Source organism: Rattus rattus, chromosome 2 (genome assembly GCF_011064425.1).
Source record: "Rattus rattus isolate New Zealand chromosome 2, Rrattus_CSIRO_v1, whole genome shotgun sequence".
NCBI classification, from domain to species: Eukaryota; Metazoa; Chordata; class Mammalia; order Rodentia; family Muridae; genus Rattus; species Rattus rattus.
Genome location: NC_046155.1, coordinates 126,234,511 through 126,247,547, shown reverse-complemented (window position 1 = coordinate 126,247,547; position 13,037 = coordinate 126,234,511). Strand labels below are relative to the sequence as shown.

Sequence of the window (13,037 nt, the reverse complement as noted above, 5' to 3'; positions counted from 1 at the left end):
TTATAGAAGTGGATGGTGAGAAATAACAATTTCTGGATCATACTGGGGTTTATTGTTATTTATATTTTCTGGGATCATACTGTGTGAGCATTTAACATTTTACAGACCATGCCAAATTTCCTGGAGTGACTATTCTAAATTATGCTCTAGCACTTGCCATGTGTCTTGGCAGGAGATAGCTTCAGTGTGAATGTTTTGCCAGAATTTTAGATGAACACTGGGTGAAACCAGGTCCTTTGAAAAGATTGTGTTTGTTTGCTTAGTGAGTCTAAACATGTGGAGAACCAGAGTGGCTTCGTCTGAGCTTTTCTATCAGGTTTACAGGGGCAGGGAGGGCAGTGATAGTCTCTGGAATTGTGGGATTAAGCACCTCCCTCCACACTCCTGTCCTCCTTTCTGCCCTCCCACCATCCCTTCCTCCTTTCTCCTCCCCTTCTTCTTCTCTTATACACATACTCACACATGATATATATTCATATGTATGTATTATTGATTATTGTTTATCGTTATTTCAAGTGATTATGTCTGGGCCGCCTTGGATTTAAAAGTACAGATACATTATCTTTGAAATAGTCAGGTCTAGCCAGCCATTCATTTATGGATTTTTGTTATTTTATATCTTTTGACAAATTCCCAAATCATGTATTCTTGTCTTTCTCTCTAGTCTTTACAGTTTTCATGCATTTTTATTTATGTAAATTTCATCGGATTTGTCTTTGGCAAGCAGTAATGGATCAAATTTATTTCCAATTTGTTTCTTTGAACTATTAATTGAATTGTCTAATGTTTTTCCCTCAGATTTGAAATGCTTTCTTTTAGCTAATATGTTATAGGTCACACATACATAAATGATTGTTTATGGATACTTTTCCGGGCTTCTGATATGCTTTTCTTGATTGGTCTCGTGAGGATGCCACTTTTTACAAATGGGAGCTCTTCATTAACATGTTGATTTTGAGGGTTCCTATTCTTAGCTATTTTTATCATATTTTAAAAACTTCAATGGTGATGTCTAAGTACATACTTCATGTGGCTTGGGAAGTATTTCCAATGGAAACTGTTGAGGTTTTAATGGAGACTGCATTGAACTTACCATTTCATTTGTTGCGGGTGGGGAGTAAATCACATTTTACCAGTATTTAGCCATCTGATCTAAGAATTGGTAATAACTTGTAGTTTTCAAATTGTTATCTTTGCCCTAGAAAATGGTTTATAGTTGTTACAAGTCATATGTTCATATGTCTACTAGGTACATATGCAAGCATGTTTACAAGTTCCATGTGCCTTTGTAGCTGAGAAAGCATTGCTCCTGCTACAATGGTTGTTCATAAGTATGAAACCTTCATACATGAATAGGAGGGCAAATATGGCCTCCATGTAGGTTAGCGTTTGTCTGATGGCAAGTAAAGCACTCATATTCATCTAGTAATAGAAATTTATCAATGTTTGCTGTGCCCACAATAAAAAGATGTACCGGTTTGAGCAAATAAGGTCACAGCCCTGAATCTGAGCTCACACCTGCCAGGAAAGAAGCACGGATTCACCGACATCAGTTTACACACGCAACCGTCAACGTCTACAGGCCAAGCCCCATTTTCACAACTTGGGACTTGGTTATTTTTCAGAAATACATGTTTTAAGACAGGATCTCGAGGTGCTGCTTAGGTTGGCCTTGGAGTTAGGAGTCAGTTTTCTCAGTCTCCCAAGAGCTAGAGATTGTAGTCATGAGCTCCATGGCCAGATGAATAACTTTCTATTTAAAAAAATAAAAACAAAATAAACCACACAAAAATCTTTCTGTTGAATCTCAGTTTGGTTAAGTATTTAGAAGGATTATTAAATGTCTTCCAGAGGTAAAAATAGCAGCATCCTGGGTCTCACTGATACTTCCTGAAAGTGTTTCTCCCACAGCTCATTTTTAATGCAGTTTGGAATTCTCAAAGGTAGGCATGACCCATCCACTAAGGGCACTCCAAGTGTGTACTCGTTCTTCCTTCTCCAGTTGCTTTGGGTACACGTTTTTTCCTTATGTGAAGAAGAAGAATGTGATTAAAGTGTTCATTTAGGCTGGTAGCCTCTTGTGGTCCTCTCTGGCTGCCATTTTGGGATAGATGATCCTATTTCCTTTTGTGACAGGAACAAAGTCAAAACTACTGGCAAGGATACCCTTCCTCTTTGCCATTTATCCGGTGGTAAAATAAAGTTTTATGGTTTCCTTATCTCTACCTCACAGAAGTATTCGGAGCACCTTAGAAATGTACCACTATGGACAAATCCACAAAATGGACAAATGCAGAACTGCATAAAAATTCATGTGACAAGTAGATACCAATCCTCTTGTGGCACTTAGAGCCATAAACAGGAGACAAGGACTCAGAAATACAGCCCTAGACCTGTGTTCCTAAGTAGAAGAAAAATGGTGGCGTTGGGAGGAAAAACATCCATTTTACTCCAAGTTCACAGACAAGAATCCTGCTAATCATTACCCTTTGTTGTGAATTCATGAGAAATTCAAAGAGTTTATAAACTAAGTTTCTAAATTCTGCGTGGTTATTATGCTCTTGGATACTATAACACATATAATACTCTTTTACATCCTGTTTAAAATCCAATTCTCAATCTAGTTCTCCCTTCTCTCTTTATAACACTGTTGTCTATTTCTCCTTTGGAAGATCCCTTCCTCCCCACTGACTCCTTACTTAACTTTCTAACTTCCGTGGTTATTTGGACTGAAGCACGCATATCTGAAACTTAAAAGCTAGCATTTCACACATAAGAGAAAACATGCAGTGTCTGTCTTTTTTTTTTTTTTTTTTTTGGGTCTGGGTTACTTCACTCAAATCAGGGAACACATCATCAAGATAAAATATTTATTTGCTGAGTTTTTCTCACTCAGAATTCTGCCTTATCTACACAGTTACCCAAAGATCAAGAGGATTTGTGACTGTGTGTGGCTGATTGTCACAGGCATAGCTTTTTTTAGAGGTATTTATTTCTAAGACCGAATGCATGATGATTTGGGGGAAAGAATTAATACATAATTTGAATTCAAACGACAAGCTTAAAAAGAAATATCCTGCTTGGAGAAGCATTCTTAAATATCTCTGGGGAATACATTTCTTTTATTAATCCAGCCAGCCACTGGATGTCATTCTCGCAATTTAATTACGTTTATCTGCCAATGGGTGATTCTGCTCCTTATGCATGTAATTTGAGTCGGTGCAAATGGTGATGGCAAATAATTGTCCTGAGGGAGATAATTGCTGTTATAATTATTTACTCATGTAAGTTAGGCATGTTTGAATTTTACCTCGGTCAGATGATCTGGAAGTACGAATGGGAGAAGCCATCTTTTAGTTCTTGGACATTTTTCTAGATGTAACATCTAGTCCCAAGTACTTTAAGTATGCTATCCCATGAAACCCCACAGGCTTCCCTCCCTGGTCATAGTGACCTTGACATCACTGATGAGGGAATGAAGATTCAAGCCTATGCCTACAGGCTGGTACAAAATGTTCTATCTGTACATGCTGCTGCTGAGGATAAAATGGGTGACAGAGCTTTGTAAAGAATTTATACTGGGGACCAGTGAGATGGCTCAGGATGGAAATGGGTGCTTGCCACCAAGCCTACTGATTGAAGTTTGTCCTTGATACCCACATACTAGAAGGACAGAAGTGACCCCTGTAAGTTGTTCTCTTATCTCCATACATAGGAGCTCAACACATACATATAGATGGATGTAATCCAAAAGTTAAAAGTATCCTCATGCTTAGTAGACTGCTACTGTCACCTTAGGTCCTGTTACTTTTTCAGTCAGGCCCTACCTGAGTTCAGATACCAATTTTCATGGGACACTGAACATCACACATGGGTCTTGAATGATACATACGCCATGTCTTAGAGATAGACATCTTATTTAGCCATCCAGCTACCTGGGTGTCTCTCTTCTGTGGAATCCCATCACCCATCTCTCTCAGTGGGAGCACTTGGATCTTTAGGGTTCTTACAGTCTTTTTCTTGTGCTCAGGCTCAATTATCATATTCTAGGGTACAGTCTTATTGGAGACAGGGACTTTTTAGACCTCTCCTTAGGTCTCAGAGAATACAGGGCCTTGTGCCAGGCCCCGGATGAATGTGCTCTGAGGAAATGATCAGATCTATGCAGTAATAATTAGTGGTGTTGAAAAGGTTGCAGAGCATCCAGGTGCAATGTAGCTGACAGTGCAGCTTATCTGAGAGGCTTCCCTTGAGGTGGCGGCATCTCTCATTACTATCATTTGTTGGCTGCCCTGCCTCATTAGATTCTTTCAGTGTGTTATAAAGGCATCCAGAGAGAGGGGGGAGAGGGAGGAGAAGGAGAGGGAGAGGGAGAGGGAGAGGGAGAGGGAGAGGGAGAGGGAGAGATTGAGTTTGAGACCTTTTTTCAGAAAACTTGGCATTATTAATGTCTTCCTCATATTCTCTTCCTTCCCATTCTCATATAAAGATTTGAAGAAACGAATGAGAAGTCTTTTTAATGTTTATTTTTTGGATGGGAGAGGTGCGATGTCCATGAAGAGGAATACTATCTAGTTTCCCTCCCTGTATTTGAGGGGCAGGGCCTAGAAAACAACTGTTTCGACAGTTCCTCTGTATGCACATTGGTTACAGGTCACACCAGCACACAGGCTGGCTGACTTGTCACTATTCAGCTAGGATGGGGTGGTACAGGAGGACATTGGAGGCATGAGGCCATGGGAAAGAGAGAGAGAGGCAAGGACAGCTTTGGATGTGACTTACACACACAAGTGGGAAAGGCCCTGTTTTGATTACCACCTAGTTGAGACTCCAACTAGTCAGGGCAGAGGATGTATTAGAGACACGAGGCTTTGAAGCAGCTTACCATATTGCAGGAGTGGGCACTTGCAGCAGAGGAATGAAGCCCTTGGCTGTTCATTTGAGGTGCTACTCAAAAACAAAGAACAAACCAAAAAAATAAGAATCAGAAAACAAACCAAAAAGCAAGCTCCTGGGTATTGACTCTTCCTTCAGTTTGGCCATGTAAGGAACGCTTGCCCTCATACTAATCATAGCTAGTGATAGCCACAAGTGTGATATCCACTGTCTGTCTCTTTGGCTTCCACACCTCCTCCTGGAGCCATGTTTGGAGGAGTGGGGAAGAAGTAGGAATGGGCAAATGCAAACTTCACTACTACTCCTGAACCTCAAGTCACAGGTCTAACCTGCACTCAGGGCATGTGCAAGTGTGTGTGCGTGCATGTGAATGGAATGAACCTGGGGTTCTCAACTGAGTAGGATTAGGTCTTCACAGGAACGGCAAACTTTTATCAAGCAAAAATAATGGAAATTAAGACATTTACTGAGAAGATACTGTAGATCATGTAAAATAGTACACACAGCTGATTTGTATTTAGGTGGTTAAGGATGATGCTTACCATGAAGTTTATTACATCTTGATCCCCACAGGGACACTGTGGCCACATGTGGCTAAACTTCCCATAATGCCTCCATCAAGTACGCTGCCACCTCTCTATTTCATAGCCACATAGAGACTAAGGTTCTGAGTAAAACCTGGCTTACTACTCTGAGAAAGTACTAAGCTTCTGAGCCAGGAGACCAACCTGTCACCTACACTTTCCACTGAGCAGCTCAGCTCTCCCAGTGCAGAGTGCCTACTGTGTGCAGAGACCTCTACAGAGTTTTGTTGATCCTTTACCCAGATTTTAATGCTGAGATACATCGAAATAGAATTACTCATCAAGGGTACATTTCCAGGGAGTGCAGGACACCACGTACAGTGTGAGACCAATCAGGGTGAGAATCTCTATGTATTCATTAAGTCCCTTCTCCAATCTTGCATGAATCTCATTTTGCATCTCTTCTCTTGAGTAGTTTTTTGGATGATTTCCCCCCCTAAGATTGATCCACTGATAAATTCTGAGAAAATGCCTTCCAATAATTGTTCCTTCTAAAGTCTTGTTTCCAGGCATAGTTGTGGAGTAGCTAAAAATCTTGTTTTCGCTGTCCCAGTTTGCAGGAATGCCCCTTCAGTAGCATACTGTTATATAACTTGGCTTGCATACAGCTTGAAGAGGTAGATAGTGATGATTTTAGAAAGAGGAGTAGCAATTGACATTTTCTTTGGGTCATTCTTCACCTCCTCTTCCTCCTGCTTCCACTCCTCCTTCTTTTAAACCAACCTTGAACATCGATTTCTGTATGGCGGTGTAATACACCAAATGCAGAATAATTCCCCAAAGAACCTGAAGGGTAAGATAGAAGGATGCTAAGTGGAGGGGTGTGAAGTCTAAATGAGAGGCTCTCCACTTCCATGTCACTGAGTAGACTTTGTACTTGTGGGTCCTTGCTGCCATGGAACACGGAGAAGCTTCACAGGAAAATGCTCCCTCCCCTTTGTAGACAAGGACTTCAGTCACATCAAGGTCAAGGCCATGGGGCTATGCTGTGTGTTGGACACAGGGACTCTTGCACTTGTCACTCTGCTTTTGTGTTCTTAGTGGTTTTCCTATTTCACCTCTTAACTATCACATGAGGAATATGGAAGACAGGAAATGGTCTCTGATGAATACATGCTTGGGGATGCCATGGTTAGAGATACCCAGGAAGGTTATGGCATTTTTCAAAGATTCCAGAAAGGAAGCCACTCTCTGCCTCTATAACTGTAGACAAGAATAAGTGCCACAGAAACAGTTTTATAGAAGTTATTTAAGTAAAACAAGAAAACAGCTCTGACAAAATGGCTGCACAAGTGGCTATGAGTCCAGTTGAAGCCAAACAATGAACCTGCTTTGAATCTAGTTGAATGAAACTCTATGCATACGAATAGCACACTGAGGCAAAGGTAGAATTGAACCTCATGATGATGGATGAATGCGTATTTGGTTCTAGACCATGGTCACCCATGCTGATAGGATATGTAGAAGATATTGTCTTTGGGGTCTGATCTAAGCCAACTCCTCTCTGAATTCTTTGAACAACCACTGTGACTAGATCTCTCATGGATTATTAACTTCCGAAGTGTTAATCTCCTGACTACAAATAAGAAACTGGTTTTTAAGAAATTAAATGAATGACAGGGAATTTCTTCTGTAAGTTTCCCAGCAGCACCACCAAAACAATATCAAAACCCTAATAAATGAATGAACTGAACGGCAACACCCTGGGGGACCACATGTGCTGACACCTTAAGCAGCAGCTCTCTGCCTTCCTCTGCCTCCATTGACTTTTCAGAGGTGAAGCCAGCTCCCTTAGGAAGAAAACACTAACCACTTTTTTCAGCTGATTCAGTATCTTTCTGTGTCAAGGCAGAGGCTGTTGAAATTGCATTTTCTTGGGACTTTTATGCTGGATAGAATAAATCATGTTGCCCACGAAGATAAAAAACAATCACATAAATAACTGGGGCATGCTAAAGAGGAGTGCAAAGGACCCACTGTTCTGGTGATCGGGCCTTGAAGGAAGGATGAACTCACTTTTTCTCTAAGGTGCAGAGGAGAAAGGATAAAGAAAGAATAAGATGGGTACCATCTTCAGGGAGTGCTGGCCTGATAAGCTGTGATTCTTGGGTGAGCTCAACAGCAAAGGATAACCAAGATGGAAGTGAGATCCAGGCTGCAGTGGCATGAAGAAAGTGTGTAAGTATTCAGAGGTAACCCCATGCTATTGAAACAGTTAGCGTAGCACTTGGCTGGATAACAATGAATAGACTGGATCTGGAAGCATCTGTCCCCACAGCTCCAGTGTGATTGCACCATGGGACAGAAACATCTCTAAGGTGCAGATTAAAGGCAAGATCAACCTTCCCAACCTGCTCATGGAAGTGAGAGTTCAGCTAGTCGAGTAGTAAGGATATGGAAGCAAAGCCAACTTACTGGGAAGAGGCTTGGTAAGATAGAGGAAGGCAGTTGCAGCTCTGCGCAGGGTGAGACATGTAGATCCAGAGAAAGGGAAGTGAATGCTGGGGTTGTGGTTGAATGAGAATAAAGTCAGAGCCTTGCAGGCCATGGGGTCCAGGGCTAGCTGTTCAAGGCTCGTTTATAGACTAAGTTTCCATTGACCATCATGGACTGTATTGAACAATGCAGGTGTGTTGAGGGGAGGATATTCTCTTCCTCTCCCAGGTTTATATGGCGGGAGACTCAGATGGAGGAGGACTGAGGTACTCACAGCAGCTGGATCAGGGCCGTGGAATCCAATTCCAACTTCAGGTTGTGGAAGCAGCCATGGCGTTTTTCACGCAGAACACTGCATTTAGTGCCTTCACAGGCAGTTCCAGCGAAGTCTACACAGTTGTTTTAAAGCAGCCATTAATGTCCCCACTTTCCAGATGACACCGAGGCTCTGTCATGTCAGATCACTCGACCAGCATCATATCAGTAGCAAGTGCTGCGAGGAGGATTGGATTTGGGTCTGTTTTGACTCCAAAGCCTGTGCTCTTTTGATCGCGTCAAAGCCCATAAATATAGAATACACACAGCTAGAAACACACTCCGGTTCAGCTCATTTCCCTCAGAGACACAGGCAGCGTAACAGAGATGACAGTGCGAGACAGAGGAAGAATTAAAATAGTGCTTTTAATATAATTTCAGCAAATGTACAGTATACACTTTATATCATGTATCTCTAAACTGCTCATCTGGAAAATATAAGCTGCAAAAATACTGACTACCGCGCGCGCTCAGAATCTATTAAGTGTGTGCTTTTCTTCCTCCTCTCTTCTGGGAATCTGGATTTTTTTTTTACACCCTTTTTGCTAAAGCTCAGCCTCTGCTGATTTCTTTGGAACGGTTAAGAGTGTTTGGTCAGAGAAGCATCCCCAGAGGGGGTTTTCTAAAGCGTGTCAGAAAGCCGTCCCCACAGAAGCGAGAAGAGGGATCGGCCAAAGGAAACTTGCCCATCGATTTCAACCTTGCACTTTAGGATTGATGCCCACTTTGGAGGGCAGCTGACCATATGCCACCTCCTTAGTCCTTGTCACAGGCCTGTGCTTGAAGCCTCAAAGGACCACCTATCGGTTAATCCACATAGGAACCCTTAGGTTCCCGGACAGCACAGGGCTGTCAGGCCTTGAGGTCTGTGGGTGGTGGTGGTGGTGGTAGTGATGATGGTGGTGGTCTCTGCTGTAAGAGGGCAGACCTCAGCTTCGCACAAAGGAGTCTTCTGAAGGCGACTGTGACTCAGGGCAGGTTTTCTCTGTCTCAATGTCTTGATACTCTGTGCCTAGAGGGGAAGGAGGGAAGAAAAGCCAAAAGGAAAAAAGAAATGGGTCTTTTCTGCATTTCCTACTCTCTATTAGTCTTATATCACAGCCTCTTGGCTTTCCAGCAAAAACGATGAGCAGAAGTCACATCAGTAAAGGGTTAGCTCTTTTCCATCTCACTCTCAAAAGAAGATTCGAAGCCCAAGGACCTCTAGGAAGGCTGGGTCTTTCGAAGCATATTTATCTGTATCATATCAATATTCACTTTGGGGATGAGTTATACCCCAAAGGTTGTCCCCCAAACCTTTATTTATCTATCTTTTGCACAAGTCACCAGCAATAGATTTTGTGTCCAAGTGTCACTTGGAGTCCAAGTGTCACCTTATGTCTCTATTAAACAGGAGGCTGAGTGCCAGGGAAAACCACTTGAATCACAGCCACGCTTTCTCCTTTAGCATTCGGGACCACTTTCCATTCATCCACAGACAGTCACTGCATGGCAAGTTAAACAATCTCTTGGCTGGAACCTGGGCTCAGCCCAGGTCACACCTCTGTAAATGATGCTGTGGTTTTATGTAAAAAGCATTAACAGTTTAATTCACCCCTAGGACAATCTGTAAGCCATGCAAAGCTAATTCATGGTGACATATGGGTCTCTTGTTCAGTGACAGGTTTGGGGAGACTACAACATTCCCTGGTTATTGATCTGTCCTCTTTTGGCTTTGACCTGGCAGTTTAAAAGGCAAGAGACTTTCCTTGGTGTTTAGAAGCTGGAGAGGAAGAAGCCCATGTTCTGTGTTTGACCTTTTGGAAGGCTCATATTCTTAGAGTCCATCAGAGAAGAATTCTCCAGATAATTTTTTTTAAAAAAAATAGCATGTCAGAATGCCACCTCTCTTCAAAGAAGCCAGAAGAAGGATGGGATGAAGAAAATATGCATATGGGTTAGCATCACTCTTTGGGGGCAGGGCAGAAATGAGAGCTGAAGTTGCTTCTTACTCAGTACAACTGGCTGGGAAGGGTTTGCTATGGTTAAGAGGGAAGGAAGAAGGCTTTGAAAGGTTTCTACTGGTAATCGTTAGAGCAGAACAGCTTTTCTCATTTTATGGTCCTGTGTTTGCAGGCAACATTTTGCAGAGGTCTTGTAGTTTTGGCTCATTTCTCTGAGAAACTATTGACTCTTCAGTGGGAGTGGGACAGTTCCATCCCTCCACTACCAACATGCTATTGGTACACAGATGGATATTCTGTTGGCTTCCAAGTTCTCACTTTGGCAGTTGTGTGCTGGGCTGGAAAGAGCTCCAGTTCAGGAATTATGGAGACCTGGTACTGACATTTGATGACCTAACTAGCTAGGGACATTGGAAAACTTGAATTTTCTGGGCTTTTCTTGTCTGATCTATAAAGAGACGGGGAAAGACTTACCTGTCAGGGAAGGATAAGAGGGTTGCTGGGGTCAACTGGGATTCTGCATTCTCAGACCCAGGCATGAGGTTTGCAGGCTTAATAAACAAGAACTCCCAACCCCTCCCCCACTTTGAGCTGCTGGATTAAGCTCAAGCTGCTTTAATTTTGCTCTTCTTACACTGAGCTCCCTGCATTGCACAGCCCTGCTTCATTTTATGGCCTTAGATTATAAATCAAACTTTCTTGCCCAATTTATCTCCACGAGAGCCACCTTCCATTTGATTAGCTTGAACTTAAGAAAAACAGTAAGGAAACCATAAAAATTTCAACCTACAGAATGTCACATCTCCAGAAAATTGGCTACATTATTCCATTTGCTCATAGCAAAAATAATAATCACTTCCACCTTATGGAAAAATATTCAAAATGTATGATTATTATCAACCCCTGATTGTCGACTTGAGCTGTGATTATAAAAAATGGAAATGTCTTGGGACTCAGCGTCTCAAAGCCTGCAATCTGGAAAGAAAGATGTCGTCAATATTTAGCAAGTTTGAAGCCCCTGGCTCAGGGGTATAGGAGATGGGTGCTATGGTATCTCATAGGAGTTAGGGGATGTGAACTCCTGTCTGGTACTGAGAAGAGCCTCTAGGGCTCTTGATACGTTTCTCTCTTTTTCCTCTTCCCTGAGCATCTTTGGTGGAACACTGTATCTAAATAGACTACTGAGATCAGGGATAAAGAAAATGGCTAACGGAGGGAGAGCCAACACTTTCGGCAGATGGCAGTTGCCACTGTGTTCTGCTTCCTGTCCTGGGAGCACACGAAGAATGTGAGGCTTCCGGTTCATTTGTGCTAGAGACTTTGAGGACAGGCATTTCCTGGAGGCAGGGAAGGCTCCCTCATACCTTGCTTGGTAGGGAGGGAGTATTTATCATGGTGGCCAACAGGCACTTTGGACTCATAGACTTGGGTGTGAGTCCCATCTCTTCCCATGACCTTGAGCCAATTCTGAATGCTTCCAAGTCACATTTTCCTCCCCTGTAAAATAGCAATAGCTCCTGCCTCACAGGGTTAGCATGAGGATTCAATGTGTTCATGCGTGTAATCAGCTCAGCCCAGCAGTTAGTTCTAGGTAAGCACTGATAAATGTTAGTGGCTGCTATTACTAGCCATCACTAGTGCTTACCAAGTATTCTACCTGACAGATTGATTAGCTCTAGAGGGCCATTGTTTTATGTCGGTGCTGAAGAGGGAAAGGGTTTCAAGCTCTATTTAGTATCTGGATTCACACCTCTTTTCCTGCTTCCTATATTTCTCCTTCATGTGTTTGTATCTATCTTTAAGGGGTGGGGGAGAATTTGATCATTCTATTTGAAATGCCAAGTGTCAGAATGGAAGGGAGGGCAGGTTCTGTAGTTTAAAAATCTCTATTGCACCCAAGAAAAAAAGCGAGGTTGCCTTAAACTACCAAGTCTGACACCAAAAAGACACTTTCCCTTTTTTGGAAACAAGTGAGATACTTGAAGCAGACTTCTTTGTTTAGGGACATCAGGGTTGACAGACACCTACTCCAGGACCCTTTGGAGAAATGACTCAGCCAACGCTATGACCAAGATTTAGGTGCCAGATCTTCCCAACCTATGCTGACCTGTTGGTATCTCTAAGACAGTATTGCCTCAGTACACCATGGCTGGCACTTCGGCCACTCACTCTCTTTGTAAATAAAGCTTTGTTGGTACCCAGCCCAGGCATTTGCTCATTTTTTGCTTGGAGCAGATCTTAGGTGACACCATCAGGGTAAGTAGTTTTGACAGTCTGATGGCCTACAAGGCTTTAATTATTTTACTAGATAATCCCACAGAAGAGTAATGTGTTGCCCTGCTTTGGTGGTTCTGTGAGTGGTGGTAGGGGTGACTTTCTTCTTTGTCTTCTTACTACCCACTTGGAAGAAACTCACTGTTATTTGGTATTGAGAACCCTACCTTCTTTTCCTCTCTCCCTGATTATTACGGCTCTCGATCAAAGCTTGCTACTGCTGTGAGTAAGCTCTGAGTCAGCTCTCACATCCAGAGAGAACCTGGCTGGGAATGCTCTTTCGATGATTTGTTTGTATACCAGTCTGTCCAGTTCACTGAGTTGTGAGCTCTTGAAGGAGAAGGGGCTAGGTACCTAGTCTGGACAATGCCCAGCCCAACATTTTAGATACAAGGATGACTAGCTCATGTTCAAAGCCACATCCTTGAAGAAAAGAAACACTGCAATGAAAAATTCTGCTATCAGAGATGGCCTCTGGGAAGTAGGAACTCTTTGTCTTCTCTTTTGAGGTAAGCAAACACCCCTGGAGTTACAGCACCATCTTTGTTTGTCTGAATTTTCCACGGTCCGTATGCTAAGCCATGGTGGT

The 13,037-nt window shown here is 42.6% G+C and overlaps 1 protein-coding gene across 1 annotated transcript in view; it reads right to left on the bottom strand.

Moving 5' to 3' along the window:
• Positions 1–8,577: 8,577 nt before the first annotated feature.
• Positions 8,578–13,037, bottom strand: part of Slco3a1 (solute carrier organic anion transporter family member 3A1) — a 280,725-nt gene continuing 276,265 nt past the window's right edge. The window contains exon 11 of the mRNA XM_032893408.1: positions 8,578–9,243. Coding sequence (XP_032749299.1) covers positions 9,161–9,243 — 83 coding nt within the window. The 3' untranslated portion in view covers positions 8,578–9,160. The remainder of the gene's footprint in view (positions 9,244–13,037) is intronic.